Source organism: Sus scrofa, chromosome 7, assembly GCF_000003025.6.
Source record: "Sus scrofa isolate TJ Tabasco breed Duroc chromosome 7, Sscrofa11.1, whole genome shotgun sequence".
NCBI lineage: Eukaryota > Metazoa > Chordata > Mammalia > Artiodactyla > Suidae > Sus > Sus scrofa.
This window is the reverse complement of record NC_010449.5, coordinates 88,415,571-88,440,585: the sequence shown is the minus strand read 5'-3', so window position 1 is coordinate 88,440,585 and position 25,015 is coordinate 88,415,571. Positions and strand designations below refer to the sequence as shown.

Genomic DNA, 25,015 nt, shown 5'->3' with positions numbered 1-25,015 from the left:
TAAGTCTTTCAGCCATTTTGAGTTTATTTTTGTGCATGGTGTGAGAGTTTCATGTGTACAGCAAAGTGAGTCAGTTACATATAATCTTTTTCAGATTCTTTTCCATTGTAGGTCATCAAGCTATTAAATTATAGCTCCCTATGTTATATAGTATGTTGTTGTTTGTCTATTTACATTTAGTAGTGTGTTTTGGTTAATCCCAGATGTGTAATTAATTCCCTCTTTCCTCTTTAGTAACCATAAGTTTTTTTCTTTTTTTGGTTTTTTAGGGCCACACCCATAGCATATGGAAGTTCCCAGGCTAGGGGCCAAATCAGAGCTACAGCTGCCAGCCTACAACACGGCCACAGCAATGGGGGATCTGAGCCGCATCTGTGACCTACACCACAGCTCATGGCAATGCCAGATCTCTGACCCACTGAGTGAGGCCAGGGATCGAACCTGCATCCTCATGGATACTAGTCGGATTAGTCTCTGCTGTGCCGCAACGGGAACTCTCCATAAGTTTGTTTTCTATGTCTGTGAGTCTATTTATATTTTCAAAATAATTGTATTTCTATAAATTTTTTTGGCCATACTCATGCCATATGGAAGTTCCCGGGCCAGGGATCAAACCTGTGTCGCAGCTGTGGCCTGCACCACAGCTGCCACAGTGCTGGATTCTTAACCCACTGTACCACAGGGAACTTTCTATTTGTATCATTTTTTAATATTCCATATATAAGTGATAAGTACTACGATATTTGCCTTTCTCTTTCTGACTTACTTGACTTAATATGATAATCTCTAGGTCCATCCATGTTGCTGTAAATGGCATTATTTTTTATGGCTGTGATATATACCACATATTCTTTATCCATACATCTTTTTTTGGGGTTTTTTTTTTTTGTTTTTTTTTTTTGCTTTTGTCCTTTTTTAGGGCTGCACCTGCGACATATGGAGGGTCCCAGGCTAGGGGTTGAATTGGAGCTGTTGTTGCTGGCCTATACCACAGCCACAGCAACTCAGGAGCCAAGCCACGTCTGCAACCTACACCACAGCTCATGGCAATGCCACATCCTTAACCCATTGAGCAAGGCCAGGGATCAAACCTGCAAGCTCATGGTTCCTAGTTGGATTTGTTTCCGCTGTGCCACGATGGGAACTCCATCCATTCATCCGTTGATGGACATTTTAGTTGTCCATGTCCTGGGTATTGTAAACGGTGTTGCAGTGAATGTTGGGGTGCATGTATCCTTTTGAATTAAAGTTTTCATCTTTTCCAGATATATGCCCATGAATGGGATTGGTAGATCATGTGGAAACTCTGTTTTTAGTTTTTTAAGGACCATCCATCCATAGTCTTCTCCATAGTGGTGGTACCAATTTACATTCCCACCAAAAGTGTAGGGGGGTTCCCTTTTCTCTGCACTCTCTCCGGTATTTATTACTGGTAGACTTTCTGATGGTGGCCATTCTGACAGGTGTGAGGTGATACCTCATTGTAGTTTTGACTTGCATTTCTCTAATAATTAGTGATATTGAGCATCTTTTCATGGGCTTTTTGGCTATCTCTATGTCTTCTTTGGAGGAATGTCTGTTTAGGTCTTCTGCCCATTTTCTGGTTGGGTTGTTTGCTTTTTTGATGTTTAGTTATAGGAACTGTGTATATTTTGGAAATTAAGCCCTTGTCAGTTGCATCATCTGCACATATTTTCTCCCATTCCATGGTTTCATTTACTGTGCAAAAGCTTTTAAATTTGATTAGGTCCAATTTGCTTATATTTTTCTTTTATTTCTATTACTATAGGAGATGGATCCAAAAAATTTTGCTTTGATTTATGTCTAAGAGTGTTCTGCTTAAGTTTTTCTCTAGGAATTTTATAGTATCCAGTCTTACATTTGGGTCTTCAATCCATTTTGGGTTCATTTTTTAATGTAATGTTAGAGGATTTTCTAATTTCATTCTTTTACATGTAGCTGTCCAGTTTTCCCAGCACCACTTATTGAAGAGTCTGTCTTTTCTCCATTGTGTAATCTTTACTCCTTTTTTTATAGATTAATCGGCCATAAGTGCATGGGCTTATTTCTAGGCTTTCTATCCTGTTCCATTGGTCTGTATGTCTGTTTTTGTGCCAGTACCGTGCTATTCTGATTACTATAGCTTTGTAGTATAGTCTGAAATTTGGGAGCATGACTCCTCCAGCTCCATTTTTCTTACTCAAGGTTGTTTTGGCTATTCTTTTGTGTTCCATACAAATTTTAAAATTATTTCTTTTAGCTCTGAAAAAATGCCATTGCTAATTTGATAGAGATTACATTGAATCTGTAGATTGCTTGGGTAGTATGGCCATTTTAACAATATTGATTCTTCCAATCCAAGAATATGGTATATCTTTCCATCTGTTTGTGTCATCTTCAATTTCTTTCATCAGTGTTTTGTAGTTTTTAGAATACAGATAGGTTTATTCCTAAATATTTTATTCTTTTTGATACAGTGATAAATGAATTGTTTCTTTAATTTCTGTATCTGATAGTTCATTTAGTGTACAGAAATGCAAAGTTTTTTTAAAATTATATGGATTTATCACAATTTATTTAACTAACATATTTATGGACATTTAGGTTGTTTTCAACTATATTCTGTTATAAACATTACAGGAGTTATCATGCTTCCATAAATGTCTGCACATTTGTCAGTTGTTAATCTTAGGTATGAAAATCTAGGGAAATCTAAGATAAGAGTACTAATATGTCAGTTACATATATTTTTTTTCAGATTCTTTTCCATTATAGGTCATCAAGCTATTGAATATAGTTCCCTATGCTATACAGTAGGTCCTTGTTTTTTGTCTATTTACATAGACATTAATTTCTATTTACCCACATACTCACCCCTTCTGGAACTTTTCATTCCTTCCTATAGTTCTGTGGAACCACCACAGATCATTTTCCTTAATTGCCTCTAATGTTCCTGCAATATAATGTAATTCTTCTGGCAATGAACTTTTCCCATTTTTCCTTCTAAAAAGGCATTTTTACTGAAGATGGAATTCTATGTTGTCAGTATTTTTTTCTTTCAGCACTCTAAGGTATGCTTCAGTTATCTTCTTTCTTCAATTAATTTTTTTATTTTATGATTTTTATTTTTTCAATAATAGTTGATTTACAGTATTCTGTCAGTTTCTCCTGTATAGCAAACTGAGCCCCCCCCCACACACACACCCCTACATATATTCTTTTTCTCACATTATCCTCCAACATGTTCCATCGCCTGACCTTCAGTTATCTTCTGGCCTCACTAATTTCTGTTTGAAAAGTGAGTCATTAGTCTTATAGCTACAGCTATACCTTTGAAGGTAATGGATGCTTTTTCTCTCTTTTTTGTTTTTGTTTTTGTTTTTGTTTTCATTTTTTAGGCCTGTACCCACTGTATATGAAAGTTCCCAGGCTGGGGGTCAAATTGGAGCTACAGTTGCCCACCTCCACCACAGCAACAGCAACTCAGGATCTGAGCCGTGTCTGAGACTTACACAACAGCTCGTGGCAATGCCAGATCCTTAACCCACTGAATGAGGCCAGGGATTGAAACCACATTCTCATGGATTCTAATCGGTTTTGTTTCCACTGAGCCACAACAGGAACTCCCTTTTCTGGCTTTTAATTGGTAGCAATTTGTTGATGATATGTCTTGGTGTGGCTTTCTTTGAATCTATCCTGCTTAGGATTTGAGAACTGCTATCTTTCATCCAGTTTTGAAAATTCTTGGGATTTATTTTTAAAAATATTGTTTCTTTCCCATTCTGTCTACTTTCATTCTGAGACTATAATTGTAGGTGTTAAACCTTTTGAATATCTTTCATGTCTCTAATACAATTTTTTTGAATTAAAAATTTCTCTTTAGATAATTCAGATAATTTCTTTGACCTGACTCAAATTTACTAATTCTATAGAATGCAAATCTTAGAAGAGAATATAAAAACATGAAAGATTGACTGAAACTCTAAACTAGCCTCTGGTAGAAAATATTACCGATACCTGTCAAAACAAGAACCAAATAATTAGATGTTTTTCTATTTGATAATAAAATAGATTTTTACATATGCTATTCTCTATTGCTGTACCATTATTTCTAATTCCTTTACCCTTTGTGAAATCTCATTCAAGGATTCATTTGAAAAGCCCATTCAGGTGTTACTAAAAATAGAAATATAGTTATCCCTCATCCCTTGTCCCTCAGAGTTCACAGGGGATGGTTCAAAGACCCCTGGGGATACCAAAATCTGTGGATGCTGAGCTCTTTATATAAAATGGCATGGTATTTTTGTATAACCTATGCATGTCCTCCTGTGTACTTTAAATCATCTCTAGATTACTTATAATACCTAATATTATGTAAATGCTATATAAATTTAAGTTTTGGTTTTTGGAACTTTATGGAAAAAACTATTTTAATTTTTTTTTTTTTTTTTTTGGCTGTGGTACGTAGCGGCTTGATGGGGGATCTCAATTCCCAGATCAGAGACTGAACCCAGACCACAGCGGTGAAAGCACTGAATCTTAACTGCTAGACCACCAGGGAACTCCCTTTTTGAATATTTTCAATTCATGTTGGCTTACTCTGTGGATGTGGAACCTGCAAATATGGAGGCTCCACTGTACTTTTACCCATATGGAACCTTCTGATCATCACAATATTACCATTGTGGCAGACAGATATTCATATTCAAGTTTTCTCTTGAAAAGGATGGTTTCAAAATTGACTTCCCCCAAGATAACTATTATAGGGCTTAACCCTGGATTATTATTCTTCCTGTTTCTCTACCATTTCTCAACTCTCCCTGGAAATTGTTGGGTAACTACACAGCTGTTTTAATAAGAAATACATACACATATTTGATATATATTAAGGGAGGATGTTTCTTTTTATTATTTTAATTGTGTTTTGAATATTGACTTGGTTTCATGATATTGTCACCTCCTGATATCTTATACAGAGAACATCTGGTTGAAAGAAAAAAAGCAGAGCTAAAAGCAGACCTTTTGGAGAAAAAGTTAGCAGGGTCTAACAGATTCACCCCTTATATGAGTATGAAAGGTCAAGAAGATTCCTTGGATAGTTTCATGATGAAGGTGAGAATAAATTTTGACTGATTTTTAAAGAAACAGGATTTGTATCATCTTGTGTTACTCCAGGAGATAATTGGCAAATGTTGAATGGTTGTTGGTCTTCTTATGAAGGATGAAAGGAAGCAGTGTAGATTGGTTGACTGGAAGAATTTCTAAGATATGGAGAGAAAGTGCAAGGAGTATCTGAAAGTCTCTGTGATATTAAAGAAAAGGTTAGAGAGAATAGAGCTGTGAGAGAGCTGGGAGGCGGTGGTGGTTAAAGAGTGAAATATTGTAGTTTTAAATTCTGGTATGGGTTAGCTCCTGCTGCTGACAGAATCTGAGTTTTGGGATCTGGGTGTCAGGGTTGAAGAGGAGTGTGAGTGAAAGTCATTGAAACTGAAGCATAGGAGCCACAGAACTAAATTGGTGGATCATGTACACTAGACATTGAAATCTAGAATTATGCCCTGAGGGTTTGGAAGGAAGAGGTGAGCCTGGGCCTTAGTAGATGGCAATTCACAGGATGCGTAGAAGTTTTATGGAAGAGTGTTGGAGGAGAATGGGAGACAGAATATTATCAAGGAAGCAGTAAAGGTTTGTTTTGAAATCCATGGACTATTACTATTTATTATGTATTCTGAATGTAAAACAAGCTCCATCATGATCCAATTGATGTGAGGGGTTCCACTTTAAAACATTCAGCAACTACTTTGAGAGTAAAGTAATTCCAATTTTTAATCACTTCTTTCAAGTAATTCACAGTAACACGTTCCATTTTTTTCACTTCTTTGATTTATCTGTCACATCTCTGAAAAACTCTCCTATACCAGGGTCCATAGCTTTGACCTTTTCTTCCACTGCTCTTTCATCCTGTTTCTTTTTTTTTTTCTAGGATTTTAGGGAGATAAGCCCATCATTATTTCAACAACTGTAGCTCCCCCTCTATTTCCCAGTTTCACAGAACATAAAGCCCAGAAACTAAACTTGTTTATTCAGCTTTCAGAATTGAAGGTGGCAACTGGGTGGAAAGACAAGAATTTATAACGGCAGAATCTTCCCCCTGAGGTCAGGGTGGGGAGGAGAGAAGTACAAGCTTATCTTTTTTTTTTTTTTTCTTCCTGTTTACAATGGAAGCATTGTCTTTTTTTTTTTTTTTTTTTCCCCTCTGCTTATGAGGGGAAGGTTGGGAAAAGAAATGGGACTTGCTTTTACATCATCAAAGCTGTTAGTATTTAATGATGTTCTATAATCATAATTAAGTCTTCATGAAAATATTCATTTCCCTGCCAATTTTTTACTTTATTGCCTTAGCATTCATTGGTGATCTTGCCTGAATCAATTATTTTTTTAGGAGAAGCAAACTGCAGTTGTACCATTCCTTCTACATTTATTAGCTCAAAATTTTCTATAAAGAGTTCCCCCATAACCTGGAGTGGTTTGGTTAGCTGCTTCTCTAAGCCAAATTTCCTATTTTCTCAAAATAGCTTCTCCATAACATCATTTTAATACCTCATGGAGTTGCCGTCCTGGCTCAGTGGTTAACGAATCCGACTAGGAACCAAGGGGTTGCAGGTTCGATCCCTGGCCTTGCTCAGTGGGTTAAGGATCTGGCATTGCCCTGAGCTGTGGTGTAGGTCACAGACATGGCTCAGATCCAATGTAGCTGTGGCTCTGGCATAGGCCGGCGGCTACAGCTCTGATTAGACCCCTAGCCTGGGAACCTCTATATGCTGTGGGATCGTCCCAAGAAATGGCAAAAAGACAAAAAAAAAAAAAAAAAAAAAAGACACACACACACACACAAAAACACCTCTTGATGTTTTTGAGTATGCCCTTGTGTCTCTGATTTCTCTATAACTCCCTCTTTCTACTGAGAGCTTTTTCTCCTTAAGTTTTATATTATGACCATACACACATTTCACAAGAAGGGAAGTAGATATCTCAATATTAAATTCCACATGGGAAGTTTAACACATGTGTTGGCATATTTAGGATAAGGATGAAGCTATCCTGGCCAAGAACTTTGAGAAAGACACCATTTTTCACTCTGAAGGAGCAAAAGATGGGCAGAAAATTTGGGATAAATGTCAACAAGATTTGATCCATAAGGAGAAAGAAGTACCTGAGTTAGACGGACTTCCATATTCATTCAGCTGGGAAACTAAAACTGCACGATCCCACTATCAGAAATTTCTCAGTCAGTTGTCTGCTCTTACCAGCAACAGTGTTGAACCCATACCAGCCATGGAGGAAGCTATGGCAGAGAGCATTCAGGAACCTGGTGCAAATGAGCCATTTTGGATGTCTGTAAGTGTATTGACAGATGAATTAGTCTTTCAAATTTGTTTTAAGATGTGTTTTTTTTTTTTTTTTTTTTTAATGGCTGCTCCTGCAGCATATAGAAGTTCCTGGGCCAGGGATTGAATCTGAGACACAGCTGAGATCTGAGCCATACCTGCGGCAACACGGGATCCTTTAACCCACTGCAGCTGGCTGGGGATGGAATCTGAGCCTCTGCAGCAACCCAAGCCATTGCAGTTGGACTCTTAATCCATTGACCACAGGGGGAACTCCTAAGATGTGGATTTTGATGTTAGCTGATTTGGTAAACTCTGTGGCTCTGATTTTATTTTGATTACTGCAGTGATAAAGGAGAAGAGGATGTTCATTATCACAGTAGAGTTTGTATAGCATGTTTGTTAAGAGCAGAGAGGCCCAGTATGGATCCCAGCTCGGCCATCGCCAGCTGTGTGCACTTGGGCAGGTTACTTATCCTCTCTAAGCCTCAGTTTCATTTGTAAATTTTGGCGGGGAAAGGGGTAGAGTGGTGGTTGGGTGGGGGGCATATTAATACATGATAAATGCTTAGTATCATTCAGTGTAAGCTCAATGAATGCTAGTTTAAAAATAGTGGCATGGTAAGGATGTTTCCACTAAACACTGGTCAATTCAGTCAGTGCAATAAAATAAATTGTCAAATCCATCATTTTTACTAACTTACTGGTCAAGTCTATCAAAAGATTGAACCAGCAAGTTTAAGTGAATATGTCTCCTTGTTATATCCAAATCATTTTAGTAAATTTCATGACTCTTTACCTGAAAATTCAAATGAAGATAGGTATTGCTTAAATTCAATGTGTTAGTAAAGCCTACAACACAGCAGTCTGTTGTGTAGTTCCAATTTTGTTACACTCTGCTCTCTTAAAACTCATCATACAATTTTATTTCTCAGTACTCTATGAAATGTCAAATCTTTTGTTTCTTTTGTTTTTTTAAGACAGGGTGTACTTGTCAAATCTTAAAAGTCTTCTCCATTCATCTCCTTAGTAGCTTATGTTGCAATGTCAATATAAGTAGAACTTGCATGCAGTTTTTAGATGAAATAGAAATCATGGACCATCAGGATGCTGTATCTATTTTTTTTTTCCCTGCAGAGAACTGAAGGCCTCCAGCAGGAAATTCAGATGCTTACTAAGCGACTGGAGAAGCTGTATCATCACTGTGAGGAAACTGCTGGAAAATTACCTGAAGCTGATGAAAAGTATAAGGAACATAAAAGACCCTTGAAACGTCTGGAGGAAAAATTGCTATTAATGACCTTTTTCAAGGAAGGTTAGACTTGGACATGAACAAAGTAAGAATTTCCTTAAGTATAAGTATTTCTTTGACAATGAAAATGATACTATTTTATTATATTAACTAATATTCAAAGCTCTTAATGCTATTCGTACTTTTCTTTTGCCACACCTATGGCATGTGGGAGTTCCCAGGCCAGGGATCAAACATGTGCCATAGCAATGACCCAAGCCTTAACAGTGGCAAATGACCCTTAACCACTAGGCCACCAGGGAACACCCTGTACTTTTCTTAATATTAGGAAAGGCAGGAAAATTTGCAACAAACTTTTAAACCTTGTGATTTTATAAAAAATCCTCTCCCTATCCATATCTATTTCTCTACTGTACATATTTGATATGTATTGTAAAGGCATTTTTTTTTAGTATTTCTTAATGTACTTTTACAAGAGGATTAGAGGAAAAAGAAACTCTTTCATGACTCTTCCAAGGTGGAATTTTAGATGTATTCTGTCAGCTAGATATGATGCATATTTGGAAGGGTTTGTTGCTGTTATTCATCAATAATTACCTTATAAGTGATTTCCTTTTCTATTTTCTGCTTCTCTGCATCTATAAGGAAAAGGTAGTCCTAAAAGTGGGATGGGAATAGGTGGGATGGGAATAGGTAGGATGTGATACAGTTTATTTGCAGGAGATTTTTATTCTGTTTCACTGCTTTTTCACAGAATTGCTTGTCATACCCATACCTGTGTTATACTATCTCTATAATTGCTATATCTCAATGAGTAAACTCACTCACTCACTACTCAATCATTTAGCCTCTCATTCAGCCTCTCATTCCATTCATTCCATTAATCCAATATATTTTGATCACCCAGTTTTTGTTTTGTTTTGTTTTTTGCCTTTTTTGACTTTCCCACAGCATATGGAGTTCCTGGGCCAGGGATCAGGTCCAAGCTGCACTTATGACCTACGCCACAGCTGTGGCAATGCTGGATCGCTAACTCACTGTGCCATGCTGGGCACAGAACCTGTCAGCACTCCAGAGATACCACTGATCCTGTAGCATCACAGCGGGAACTCCTATCACTCAGTTTTTTAAAACTTCCAGAACTTGGTGCAGTGGTGTTAACAAGGTACACTGCAGAGTCCAAAGAATAATCCAGCTTCTACTTCTGCTCTTGAGTATGTAATTGGTGATGATTCATTCCATGCAAATTTTTTAAATACTACATAAAATTTTAAGAATATAAACTATGTTAAAAGGGTTGAAGAAAACAATGATAATCTTCTCCAACCCTCTTTCTGCCTATTTCACCTCAGTAACCAAAGTATCTGTAACTTCTACAACTACTATGGAACTACATGAGTACATATATAGGTGGTGGTAGTTTTGCAAAACTGGGACTGTACTAGTTAAAATATTCTTCTTACTTGGTAAGAAGTAAGTACCTCACAGTCTTTCCTTAGGTCAAAAGATATAGATTTTTTTTTTCTGTCTTTTTGTCTTTTTAGGGCCATACCTGCGGCATATGGATGTTCCCAGGCTAGGGGTCCAATTGGATCTGTAGTCACTGGCCTCCGCCACAGCCACAGCAATGCCAGATCAAAGTCAAGTCTGCACCCTATGCTATGGCTCACAGCAACACCGGATCCCTGACCCATTAGGCAAGGCCAGGGATGAACCTACAACCTCATGGTTCCTAGTTGGATTTGTTTCTGCTGCACCACAATGGGAACTCCAAGATATAAATTTAACTCACTTCTTTAATAGCTGCACAGTCTCCCATAGTGTGTATATAAATTATTTATTCAACCAATTCCCAGTTTATGGACTATTGATAGTTCTTCTATTATTTCCAGTTTTTGTTGCACTACAAATAATGCTGCAGTAAGAATGTTTATATATATTTCTTTCCACACTGGTTTGGAAAGATTGAGTCCTAACTGTGGAAATATAGGATCACAGTGTATGAGTATTTTAAATTTTAGTAGCCATTGCCAGAATACTACCTTCCAAAAGGCTGGAGTTTACTTTCCAGATAACAATATATGTGTCTGTTTTCTCTTCATATCCTAGCCAGCATTGGATGCTGTCATTTGTTTATAGAGTATGTGTTGTGTGAGGTCAAAATGCTACAATAGTTTTTACACTTACCTAACTACCAGTAAGGTTGAGTATCTTTTTATTTTTTTATTCTTTTGATCACTTAGATTCCCTTGTCTTCCTGCTTCTCAAAATTAGACCTCAGATACAGAAGGTTGAGTTAATCAAACTCCATGGTTCATAACACATTCATTTGGGCCACAGAAAGTCCCTTTCTTATTTCTTTATTCCTTCTTAGGCCTTTGTATATTCCCTCCCCCAAAGGAAGCCAATCTAATATGTTTAATGTGTATATTTTTGTTTATGTTCCTTTAAATGTGATTTTTGTGCATGTATTTTAAATTTGCATAAGTGGTTTTATGTTTTAAAAAAGTCTCATTTTGTTACTCAGCATTGTATTTTTAAGATCCACTTAACATTGCTATTTGTTCATTTAGTGCATTGCTTCCATCTGCTGCATGGAATTCTACAGAGTGCATATCTGCCTTTTTCTTTCCTTCTTCCTTCCTTCCTTCCCTCCTCCTTTGGCCTGTCTACTCCTCCAGTGGTGAGTATCCACCACAAACGGCATTACTATTGGCATCCTTCTACAAGCCCCCTTTATGGACCTGAGAGAAAATTGCTTAGGGGTACTTAGGATTGGAATCGGTGGCTTATAGGGTATACATACACTTCATTTGGCTAAGTATTGCCAGACAGCTCTCACAGAACAATAAATAGTCCCACCAGAGGTACAGAAGGGTTCTTGAATCTCAACATTCTTGTCATTTCTTGATATTAACAGCTTCCTAATTTTTGCCCTTCCATCAAGAAGAAAGTGATTGCTAATTTATGTTTTTCTAATTATTAATGTTTCACATTTACTTAATGTTCTCCACCTTTTGGCTTTTTAGTCCCTACCTGTTTGTTTCCTTTATCCATCTTCTTCTTTGGGTTCCAGACTTGTTCTTGATTTCCAGAATGATATATACATCTTACTTGACCTATTCAGGTTGTAACACTCCATGACAGGTCACCTCTCCACAGGGGCCCTCACCTGTGGTCAGGCTCTGAGTCCATCTGCAGGGCAGCCCTCTTCTTTTGTCACCCTGCTTGGGGTCTGTAGGTCTGCTCTGAGCCTCACCATTTCCCTTCTCATCCTCTGCAGATGCCTATGGCTTTAGGACTGAATCATTTAGAAGGGAAAAGGAAGGAAAGGAAAAGAATAGGAGGAGGAAGAATAAGAGCAACTGGTTTATGGTTAACCTTTCAAGTATCCTAGTACATGCGTTCATTTAATCATTTTTCTGTCAAGGATTTCCTGTGTGGCTCACAACATAACTACTTGGCGTTGCTTCTACAGTGGCTGTGGCTCGACCCCTAGCCTGGGAATTTCCATATGCCGCAGGTGTGGCCATAAAAAAAAAATAATAATAATAATTTTTCTGTCAAGAACTGCTTTAGCTTTGTTCCACAAATGTTAACATACACTGTTTTCCTTATCTTTTCTTTTAAATACAGTAATACATTTTTAAGTTCCCAAATGTATAGGATTTTTAAAGAGTTTATATTTTATTACAACATGGTAGAAGTATGATGTGATCCCTGGGGATTTACGGAGGCTTCCTACATGGCCAACACTTGGTCTATTTTGGTAACTGTCCCTTGTGTGCTTGTAAAGAACGTGTTCTCTGTTGGGTATAAAGGTCTATAGATGGCTAATGCTCAAGCGTATTATTCATACGGTTCAGATTGTCTGTACCTCTGATTACTTTTGTTTGCTTGATTCTGGAAAAGATATGTTAAATTCTTCGAGCACAATTTTTGATTCATCCATTTGTCATGCTGTTCTATCAGTTTTTGCTCTGCAGATCACTGGAGCAAATGCACTTAAAATGATTTTGCTCTCCTGTTCTTTTAAGCAATAGAAAACATTCCCTTTTTTGTCCTCTATAAAATATTGCCCTAACTTCTCTGTTTTTAGGAATTATGGTTACTAATGCAATTTTCTTTTGGTTAGCAGTTGCTTGATATATTTTTCGTTTTATTTTACTTGGTCCTAATTTTGTTTTGACATCCACTGAATTTGACTAAGGTGTTTGATCACTTTTAGTTGCATGTCTCTTGAAACCTACTCCTGAAATTTTCTCTTTATTGGAGTATTTCTCCAAGAGAATATTTTAAAAAATGGATCTTCATGTGGCGAACTTTCTGACACAACATGTGCTTGATAACCCTTTTATTATGCCCTCATATTTGAATGATAATTTGGCTGGATATAAACCTCTAGATTCAAAGTTCCTTCATTAAATCCTTTAAAAATATCTCCTTGCATTCTTTGCTACTATTGAAAAGTCTAGTATCAATGTGATTCTTATTTCTTTGTAGGTGATTTGTTCTTCTCTCAGGAAGCCTTTAAAATTTTTTTACTTGCTTCAATGTTCTTAAATTTCACTATAATGTGCTTAGATGTATTGTTTTTCCTTATCTTTCTTATTTAGTACTTCATGAACTTTTTTTTTCTGCATGTACCCATAGCATGTGCAGGTTCCTGGGCCAGGGATTGAACCCACACCATGGCTACGACCCAGTATAGTCCACTACGAGCCACTGCAGTGACAACACTGCATCCTTAAGCCGCTGAGCCGCAAGAGAACTACATGAACTTTTTTTAAAATTTTTCAAAATTTTTTGCTTTTTTTTTTTAAGGGCCTCCATGAACTTTTTAATATAAGACTTTCATCTGTTATTTTATCATTATTTATTTCAGCGTTTCCCCCTTTGTTTATTTTCTTTTGATTTCTTTCTTTTTCTACTTTCTTCTTCTGTGAATATTTTTTTAACAGCAAATGACTTTTATTTTAGTTTTTATTAAAGTATAGTTGACTTACAATGTTGTGCCAGTTTCTGCTATACAGCAAAGTGACCCATTCATACATGTATATACATTCTTTTTCTTATATTACCTTCCACCATGGTGTATCCCAGGAGATTGGATATAGTTCCCTGTGCTAAATAGTAGGACCTCATTGTTTATCCATTCTAAATATAATAGTTTGCATCTGCTAACCCCAAACTCCCACTCCCTCTCCCCTCCCTCTTGGCAACCACAAGCCCGTTCTTTATGTCTGTGAGTCTGTTTCTGTTCTGTAGATAGATTCCTTTGTGCCGTATTTCAGATTCCACATATAAGTGATATCATACGGTATTTGTCTCTCTTTTTGACTTACTTCACTTCTTTAGTTGCATCCTCTTCTTCTGTGTCTCTTAATAGAAGGTTGGCAATTCTAATTCTATCCTTTATTTCTTTGCATAATGATTAATTTTATGTGTCAACTTGCCCAAGCTGTGGTGCCTAGACTTGGCCAAACATCAGTCTAGATGTTGCATGTTAGATGCGATTAAAATAACAAGAAGACTTTGAGTAAAGATTACTTTCCATAGTGTGAGTGAACCTCATCCAATCAATTGAAGGTCTTAAGAGAAAAGACTGAGTTCCCCCAAAGAGGAGGAATTCTACTTCCAGATTGCCCTCAGACCTGAACTACAATATGAACTCTTCCTTGGGTTTCTGGTCTGCCAGCCTGCTCTGATGATTTTGGACTTGCCAAACCCCACAGTTGTGTTAGCCAAATCTTTCTCTTTCTCTCTCTCTCAACACACACACACCTCTAATACTGCCTTTCTTGCCACCTTCTTAGTCTGATCTTCCAACTCACTCAATTTGTTCTCAGCTTTATCCATCCTATTTATCTTGTCTTTTGTGTTGTTCATGTCAACTATTATATGTGTCATATCTAATATTTCTATTTGGTTGTTTTTACTTTATAATTTCTTGATCTGTCATTGTAAAGGTGTCTTTGAGTGAGGGTAATGTTATAGGTTTTGCATTAAACTGAAAGTGATCAGGAAAAGTATAACCTTGCCCTAAATTGCAGTTAATGGCAAATGAAGAACTAGCCCCACAGAATACATTTAAAGGGACAACAGAGGACAGAAATAAAGTAGGCTAATGATTACACTATATGAGTTGACTTGTTCAATATAAATTTTATACCTGTCAAAGTAGCAATTTGTAAATACTGTTTGCAGTTTATTCAGTTGACTTTATAATGATATGATTTTTGACAAAAATATTTTAATCTCAATATTTTAAGATGTTTTACTTAAAATGAGATTATTAATATATTAATTTATATACCACTGTTTCAGATATCCATAATTTATATTTATAATTGTAATGATTGATTATTTTGTTTGTTTGGTACATGTCCTCTTTCCCCTTAGCAGATTTTATTTTATGTACTACAATAGGATTGTACTGCATTTCTTCATATGAATCCTGTAAGTCCTTCATATGATAGTAACTTCCATTTTTTTTTTTTTGGCCATGCTCCTGGAATGTGGTAGTTTCCAGACCAGGGTTCAAACCTGCACTATGGCAGCAACCTGAGCTGCCAGGTGACAACAGAGGATCCTTAACCCACTGTGCCACAAGAGAACTCACTATAAGTTCTTCACATAAGCTTTTCCTTTTTTCTTTTTTTTTTTGTCTTTTTAGTGCCACACCCACGGCACATGGAAGTTCCCAGGCTAGGGGTTGAATAGGAGCTATAGCCGCTGGCCTAGGTCACAGCCACAGCAACGCCAGATCCGAGCCACGTCTGTGACCTACACCACAGCTCACAGCAATGCTGGATCTTAACCCACTGAGTGAGGCCAGGGATCAAACCTGCCTCCTCATGGATGCTAGTTGGTTTCGTTAACTGCTGAGCCACGACAGGAACTCTGTTGGTATCTTTATTAAGTCTACATCCCTAATTTCTCTTTTTCCTTATGTAAATACGCTTTTTTTTTTTGATGCTTTAAGTCATAAAAGCAAGAAAGGCTATAAATATTCCTCTGTAACTGTCAAATACATTTTAGTCTGAAGTGTTCTTTCACTTTGTTTTATATACGTTTATGTTTAATATTTGTTTCCATTTCTTCTTTGAGCTGGTTATTTAGGAGAATTTTTTTACTTTTTTTTTTTTTTTTTGCTTTTTAGGGCCACACCCAATGGCATAGGGAGCTTCCCAGGCTAGGGGATCTAATCTGCCTATGCCACAGCCACAGCTACAGCAATGTGAGATCCGAGCTGTGTCTGCTACCTACACCACAGCTCACGGCAACACCAGATCCTTAACCCACTGAGAGAGGCCAGGGATCAAACCTGCCACTTCATGGTTCCTAGTCGGATTTGTTTCTGCTGTGCACGACAGGAACTCCAGTTTTTTACCTTTTATGCTTATATATGTATATTATATAAACGTACATTTTTAAAAATATGAGTCTTCTGTTGAAAAGCAGCAGCCCACTTCTGTATCTCCACCTATCCTGTTTCCCAGAAGGAAACTACTTTCAATCCTTTTAGCTATTGCTTCTGGTAGTAAATTCCATTTTCCTAAATAATTTGTTTATATTACTGTATCTTGAGTTATTTATTTTAGACATTATCTGTTGACTTCCTATTATATGATAGATAAAATTGTCTCTCTTATATCACTTTCTCACCTCATTCTTCCATCTTCTCAATATAGTTATATCAATATTTTTAGCTAAATCCATAATCAGCATGTAATTCACTGTGACAACTAAATAATGTTTACAAAATGCCAAGTATTATGCTCATATCCTTTCCTTACATGTAGTGCATGGTATTTTCTGAGAGTTAATATTTTCCTTGTGTTTTCATATTATAATTTTCAGCATTCATTTGTTAATTTTTCCCCCAAATACCACATCAGATGATCTTCTAATCTATAGAAATCTCCCATTCCAAATCCTTAATTTTCTTGCTTCAATCTGGACTCTGCTCTGGGCCTAGGCACAGTCATAATCCTGTGAATTTTATTCTCCAATCTCCTGGTTAAGTTGTACTATTTCTGGAATATCTTGTCTTCCTCTCTTTGATTTACTTTCTTATTTTGCTGGGGTACATCCTATAATAGAGTCCTAAGAAATGGTGTCTTAGAGAGAGAGCTTTTTTTTTTAAATCCTTGCATTAATGACAATATTTTTATTTTGTTTCCTCCCAAACTTTCAGCTTAATTGATAGTTGGGTTTAGATTTTATGTTCTTTTTTTTTTTATTTCTTCTTTTTAGGGCCTCACCATGACACATGGAAGTTCCCAGGCTAGGGATCAAATGGGAGCTGCAGCTGCCTGTCTATGCCACAGCAACGCCAGATCTGAGCCGCATCTGCCACCCATCCTGAAGCTTGTGGCAACACCGGATCCTTAACCAACTGATGGAGGCCAGGGATCAAACCCGCATCCTCATGGACACCATGTCAGGTTCTTAACCCGCTGAACCACAATGGGAACTCCTGTAATAACACTTTAAATAATCATTTTTTTCTCATAATAAAAGTAATTTATATACATTAGTTCTGTATGTTTCTCCATCCTAATATTCTATATTTTCACTTTCTCTTGCTGCTTTAACCTGACTTGCTTGGAGTATCTATTTCTTTTTTTTTTTTTTTTTTTTTTTTTTTGTCTTTTTTTTTTTTGTTGTTGTTGTTGTTATGTTGCTATTTCTTGGCCGCTCCCGCGCATATGGAGTTCCAGCTAGGGTTGAATCGGAGCTGTAGCCACCGCCTACGCCAGAGCCACAGCAACGCGGGATCCGAGCCGCGTCTGCAACCTACACCACAGCTCACGGCAACGCCGGATCGTTAACCACTGAGCAAGGCAGGATCCAACCCGAACCGCAACCTCATGGTTCCTAGTCGGATTCGTTAACCACTGCGCCACGACGGGAACTCCTATTTTCTTTTTTGAAAGAACTAGTGGTTCTTTTCAATGTATTTTATTAATTTTTAGTTCATATATAATGAAAAAATATCTTTATTAAATCTGCAACTCTTTCTTTCTCTCAATTTTTTTTTCTGGCAGTAATTTTATAAAGTGCAGAAAAGAAGAGAGAATACAAGTAACCAGTAATTCTACCACTTTGAGAAAACCAGTGTTACTATATAGATATTTCTTATGACTATTTTCCATGAATATTTAAAAAAAATTTATTATAGTTGATTTATAATGTTCTGTCAATATCTGCTGTACAGCAAAGTGACCCAGTTATACATATATATATATACACATTCTTTTTCTCACATTATCTTTCATCATGTTCCATCACACGTGATTATATATAGTTGCCTGTGCTATATGGCAAGAACTCATTGCTTATCCATTCTAAATACATGGACATTTTAACATAATTGAGATAGGTATAATTTTTCTTTATCCTCCTTCATTTATTTATATGTCGTATTTTCCCTTAGTAAATATTTTAAAAAGTATATTTATAAGGAATAATCAGTCTTATGTAATGTATTTAATTTTTTGACATTTGAATTTTTATTTATGTTATAGATAATGTTGTAGAGATTATCTTTGTGCTGGAATCTTTGTCTACCTGCAAAGGCTTTTTTTTTCTTTTTTGGCTGCACCCACAGCATATGGAAGTTCTTGGGCCAGGGATTGAATCCAAGCCCCAGATGAGACCTATGGCCATAGCTCCGGCTGTGCCAGATCCTGAACCCACTGCACTAGGATGGGGATGGAACCTGAGTGGCCGCAGAGACAACATCTGATCCTTAACCTGCTGTGCTAGTGAGAACTCCTTGGAATCTTTGTCTAAATACTTGTTTATTTCTTTGAAGAGTTGAACTTACCCATTCCATCACCTTGTGCTTATAACATTGTCTACTTAACTGTACCCTTGTTAGCTTTATTTGTTGTTGTTGTTGTGTTTTCTTTTGTTTGCCAATTTTTTAATGTATCCACAAATGGACTTGTGATTTACTTTTTTTTATTACTCAATGAATTTATTACATTTGTAGTTGTACAATGATCATCACAATCCAATTTTATAGGATTTCCATCCCACAACCCCAGTGCATCACCCCACTCCCCAAACTGTCTCCTTTGGAGACCATAAATTTTTCAAAGTCTGTGAGTCAGTATCTGTTCTGCAAAGAAGTTCAGTCTGTCCTTTTTTCAGATTCCACATGTCAGTGAAAGCATTTGATGTTGCTGTCTCATTGTATGGCTGACTTCATTTAGCATGATAATTTCTAGGTCCATCCATGTTGCTAGAAATGCTGGTATTTCGTTCCTATTAATGGCTGAGTGATATTCCATTGTGTATATGTACCACATCTTCTTGATCCACTCCTCTGTTGATGGACATTTAGATTGTTTCCATGTCTTGGCTTTGAAAATAGTGCTGCAATGAACATTGGAGTACATGTGTCTTTGCGAGTCATGGTTTTCTCTGGGTAGATGCCCAGGACTGGGATTGCTGGATCAAATGGTAGTTCTATTTTGAGTTTTCTGAGGAATCCCCATCCTGTTTTCCACAGTGGTTGCACCAATTTATAATCCCACCAACAGTGTGATAGGGTTCCTTTTTCTCCACACCCTCTCTAGCACTTAATTGTTTGTAGACTTTCGATGGTGGCCATTCTGGCCAGTGTAAAAGGTGGTACCTCATAGTGGTTTTGATTTGCATCTCTCTGATAATGAGTGATGTTGAACATCTTTTCATGTGTTTTTTTTGGCCATCCGTATGTCTTCTTTGGAAAATTGTCTGTTTAGATCTTCTGCCCATTTTTTGATGGGGTTGTTTGTTTTTTTGATATTGAGCTGTAGGTGGTGTTTATAAATTTTGGAGATTAATCCCTTGTCAGTCGATCCATTTGCAAAGATTTTCTCCCACTCTGTGGGTTGTCTTTTTGTGTTGTTTAGGGTTTCCTTTGCTGTGCAGAAACTTTTAAGTTTGATTAGGTCCCATTTGTTTTTGTTTTTACTGTCATTACTTGAAGAGGTGGATCTGAGAAGATGTTTCTGTCATTTATGTCAGAGTGTGTTTGGCCTATGTTTTCCTCTAAGAGTTTGATAGTGTCTGGTCTTATATCTAGGTCTTTATTCCATTTTGAGTTTATTTTTGTGTATGGTGTTAGGGAGTGTTCTAATTTCATTCTTTTACATGTGGCTGTCCAATTTTCCCAGCACCACTTATTGAACAAGCTGTCCTTTCTCCATTGTATATTCTTGCCTCCTTTGTCATAGATTAGTTGGCAGTAGCTGCGTCAGTTTAATTCTGGGCTTTCTATCCTGTTCCATTGGTCTATATTTCCGTCTTTGTGTCAGTACCATACAGTTTTGATGATTGTTGCTTTGTAGTATAGTCTGAAGTCCGGGAGCCTGATTCCTCCAGCTCCATTTTTCTTTTTCAGGATGTCTTTGGCTATTCTGGGTCTTTTGTGCTTCCAAACAAACTTTAAAATATTTTGTTCAAGTTCTGTGAAAAATGTCCTTGGTAACTTGGTAGAGATTGCATTGAATCTGTAGATTGCCTTAAGTAGTATAGTCATTTTGATACTATTAACTCTTCCAATCCACGAGCATGGTATATCTTTCCATCTATTTGTGTCATCTTTGATTTCTTTCAAAGTACACCCTTGTTAGCTTTAAGCTACCACTTTTATTGTCATATTTCATTTTCTGGATTTTTGGCTGCACCCATGGCATGCAGAAGTTCTTGAGCCAGGGATCAGGCCCAAACCTCAGTAATGACAACATGGAATCCTTAACCATTAGGCAACCAGGGGATTCCCCTGGATTATTTTAATAATGCATATTTATGGTGAAAAAATATTTTACTTATATTAGAAATAAGTCTATAATATATCAGTCTAGAGTAGATCTGGTATGATAGTGTAGAACACCTCTTTAAAGCATAACTTCTTTTTTTCAATGCGGTTTATTTCTGTAAAGGAAAGCTCTGGGACTAAGATTTCCCAGATAGATGAGCATGGCAAGACATTCAAGTGGCTAGAGAAAGACAACAAGCAAGAAATATTGAATATTCCGCAGAATTTGCAGATTGTTACAACTCAAAGATTAGAGGAGAAAATTCAGAAACTTCGGAAACAGCTCAGTGATTTGAAATTGTCAAATAAAAATATGAAAATTCAACTGACAAGAGTAAATGTCCTTAAAGTAAGTAAAGGAGGGAAGGCCTTCAAAAATTCAGTTAAGCTTTGGTCTGTTACTATTTTTGCTACATGTTTCTCATTGAACTTAAAAAACTAACATGAACATTATTTTACATACATACCAAAGAATATATATAATATTAAAGCATGTAGAATAATAAAATTAGATGCCTGAAAATCTATTGCTTATCTTAAGAATTGGAGTATTACCAATGCCACTGAAGTCCCAGGTATCCTCCTCAAAGGTAACTGGTATTCCAAATTCTAGGAATCTAGATCCCTTGCTTTTTGTTTTAGCCTTAATTTTTCTTTTTGTGTTGGTTAATAGTTAAAACTCTTAGTCACTTTGGGGGAATCCTCTTTGGATCTTCTCTATATTAAGCTTCAGTTGTAGTATGTCAAACATATGCCTGAAACCAAAGATGCACTGAAACCAAAGATGCACTAAGTACTTATTGATCAACTTTTTTTGCCAGTTTTTCAAGAATATTTCTCTTACTAGAGCCAATTATTTTCTCTATTTCTGTGTTTGATCGGGAAAAACTGTAAGACTTTTGAGGACATGGAACATACGTTAAACCTCTTTAAATCCCAGTGCCTAGTTTTTAAAAGTGCTCAATGACTGTTGGTTATTGATGAGCATGATGTTGGAGAAATGTGCTCTTTATTCATAAACTGTGGAATTTTCTATTATCCAGCTCTTCAAAAAAAGAAAAAAAAAAAGAAAGAAAAAGAGGGGGGAAAAGCATGAGTTATCATGCATCATCATTGTCTGTTATTTAGAGGAGATCTAAGTACAGTCATCTCCCTTTTCCCCAACCTTATATCCTCACAGGATAAAACAATTGAGAAGCTCAGGCAATCTTTATCAAAACTTGAAGCAATGAAAGGGAAGAAAGTTATGGAAACAGACTTGAAAATTACATTAGACTCTGCTGAGCAAGAGGCAAAACGGGACAAAGAGAGGGCCCATCAGATGTTGGAAACCATCACTCCTGAGCTCTGCACAGCAAAGAGCACACCTGAAGAAGCATCAGGACAACAAGAGGTTTGGGGTTTCTTTCTTTCTTTTTGTTTTAGTTTGGTTTTTTACGGCTGCATCTGCAGCATGTGGAAGTTCCTGGGCCAGGGATTGAATCTGAGCCACAGCTGCAACCTACAGCTGATCCTTTAACCCACTGCGCCTCGCCAGGCATCAAACCTGTGCCTCCACAGCGACCCAATCTGCTAGTGTTGGATTCTTAACCTACTGTACTACAGCAGGAACTCCATTTTTTTTTTAATTACGATATTAACACTGTTTAAGTTGCAATGATAAACACCCACTTCATTGCCTTGTGAAATCAAAGAGAGTTAAACAACCTGAGTTCTGAGAGGGCAGCGATGCACCTGGGCCCAGGATCAGCACCGGGAACCTTCACTTAAGGTCTTTATCACCATTTCTTCTTGGCATCTCTCTGTCAACTTGTCTGTCTGAATGACAGCCACAGTTTTAGAGTTTCTGTGACAGGAAAGAGAATCCCAAGAAAGGGTCTAACAAGCCCTGTTTAGGTCAAATGCCTATCCTTGGTGAATTCTCAGTGGCAAGGGAGGAGATATATGATTGTCTTAGCTTGGGTTTGTGTACACATCTGCTTAACCGAAGATAAGGAGGGTGGGGTGAGAAAGAATGGAAGTTGAGGGGAAACCACGTGTTTGGGGAGGAGTCCCTTTCTCAGACAAGAGGATAGCGCTTCTAAACTTGCCTAGTTTTTCACTAGATTTATAGAATAGATATTGTAGGAGAATATTCTAAAGCCTAAATGGTAATTTGAGGCTACGGTGAGATTACATGTCATAACTCCGCATATTAGTTTCCTAGGAAATATGAAGCTTTCATCAATTTCCTTAAGAGATTCTTAAAACAAGAATATGATATTACCATTTACTTTTCCCCCCTCTTTTTAAAACTTCTGCATATTCATTTTCTTAATTATTTTTATTCTTCTCTTCATTGTCCCTTATTATATTTTCATTCCACTCTCTTCTCCTTTGGGCATTCAGCAGTTTACTTCTGAGATGATTTTGTCTTGTTCTTGCTTGTGTTTAATCATCGCATCTTCATTATCCATTAGGCATCTTAGACATATTTTTCCCATTTCTATTCCAAATTATTGCATTTCCAATTCAAAAGAAAGGTGTTTTCCCCCACATCTGCAAATACTTAATTGATATTTAATTCATATCAGATGTTGGCAAATATATTTCCTCTGCTTCATGGCTATTTTTTGGTAGGGACTATTTCACCACCTGTGCAGTTTAGATGATACTCCTTTCTGTTTTCTTCTCATGACAATTTTGTATGAATATTTGCCCTTTATCTGTGTAGTTTAAAATCCTTTTAATTGCCCTGCCCTCTCCATTTCACATGTGTCTTCCTTAGGTTGGTTAGGGAACAGGGTTTACTTGCCAGGTTTCCTAACTCAATACCACCCTCTTCTGCTGACACAGTGAATGCAGTTTCAAAAGTTTACTTCAGGAAGTAAAACCTTTTATTTTGGGGTGAGGGGGTTATGTGATGCCTGATTCCGCAATGCACTCTTGTTTATATAAATCCCTTAATTCCCAGTGCTTGCTTTTTTCTTTTCCTTTATCCCTAAGCCTCTCAGGAACACCTCACCCTTCCAAGTAGCTCCCTCTTTCCTCAGAGACTTTGCCCTGTAGAACTGCCATTTCTTTCATATGCTTCTAAGCCCTATTCTTTTGCATCCCACACACCAAAGTTCTGATCCCCCAGGTCTCAGACTTGTTCTTAGGATTTCCCCATTTGTGAGCTGTCCTGTTTCTGGGATACCAGAGGAACCAGCTGCATCCTCCAGCGTGGGCTCTGGGGCTGCCTCTTTTGGTTTAGAATATTTATTTCCCCATTTATATGCAAACTGAAGTCTGCAGTATACTCTACTTGAGCTTTAGGCATGATTTATGGATGGTTTTATCTGCTCTCTTTGCTGATCACTACAGTTTTTAGAGGATGGGTGGACAGATAAGTATTTGGGAGACTGTTCTTACCTACAGCAAATCAGAAGTCCCCAAAGTAATTACTTCATGGATGAAAAATGAGCAATAAATTAGGTTTAGCCTATAAAACTGTAAAAACAAAAACAAATCTTAAAATGCAAAGGTAATTTTAGACTTCTTTGTGTGTGTGTGTGTGTGTGCTTTTTAGGGCCACACACCCACAGCATATGGATGTTTCCAGGCTAAGGGTTGAATCGAAGCTACAGCTGCCAGCCTACGCCACAGCCACAGCAACAGGGATCCAAGCTGCATCTTCATCTACACCACAGCTCACAGCAACGCTGGATTGCTGACCCACTGAACAAGGCCAGGGACTGAACCTGCATCCTCATGGATACTAGTTGGATTTGTTTCCACTGCGCCACGACCGGAACTCCTAGAATTCTTTTAATAGAGATTTTTTTAGCTTAAAAATACATTTGAATATAGAATGTTACCCTTCATAAAAAATGCTTAATAAAACTAAATTTCTAATACAAATTTCATTGTACACAGATAAAGACATGTCTTGATTTTTGTGGTGGTTCTTTGTAGCTTGTTAACTTTCGAGAAACTATTATGAAGATGTTGGGATTTAACATGAAAACAGCAGACAAGAAAATCATTAATCACCTAAAGCTTATTATACAAGTATATGAAGAATCTGACAAATCAAAGATTGCTTCTGAGTGTGAGACTGGACAGGATAATGAATAAAGAATTTCTGCCAATAAGAACTCAGCGGATAGGGACATTTCCTCCAGCATGTTGAATATGGCTACATTATTAATAAAATGCATTGGAAGCTTTTCACTTGAATTTGTTCTCTCCTTTGATACCTGGCAATTCACTTTTCTTTGTCATAATCTTATTTTATACATTTATTTACAGTCTAGCCTAGATTGTTAATTGTAAGGTATAGTATTATCTAATTATATTTATTAACTGTATTTTAAGCAAGACATTAATCAGAGCTTCTTCTTAATTGAATATTTTTATCTATAATTAACAGCCTCTTTCTAGAATGAAGTTTTTTAGGTATACCCCCTTACAAATCAAGGGAAAGTTATATTCTATAATTTGAATCTATCTTATCTATTTGATTAACTGAGAGTTTGAAAATCAGACATGAAATGTTGAAGGGTAGGAAAGTTATTTAGAATTCTTAGGGAGTTC

General features: G+C 36.9%; 1 protein-coding gene across 1 annotated transcript in view; it reads left to right on the top strand.

Annotated features, from left to right (window-relative positions):
- Positions 1–24,641, top strand: part of LOC100522152 (coiled-coil domain-containing protein 170-like) — a 49,658-nt gene extending 25,017 nt beyond the window's left edge. Inside the window, exons 4-10 of the mRNA XM_021100072.1 lie at positions 4,977–5,112; positions 7,084–7,398; positions 8,526–8,703; positions 11,924–12,015; positions 20,544–20,807; positions 21,639–21,851; positions 24,395–24,641. Of these exons, the coding sequence (XP_020955731.1) occupies positions 4,977–5,112; positions 7,084–7,398; positions 8,526–8,703; positions 11,924–12,015; positions 20,544–20,807; positions 21,639–21,851; positions 24,395–24,556 (1,360 nt within the window). The 3' untranslated portion in view covers positions 24,557–24,641. The remainder of the gene's footprint in view (positions 1–4,976; positions 5,113–7,083; positions 7,399–8,525; positions 8,704–11,923; positions 12,016–20,543; positions 20,808–21,638; positions 21,852–24,394) is intronic.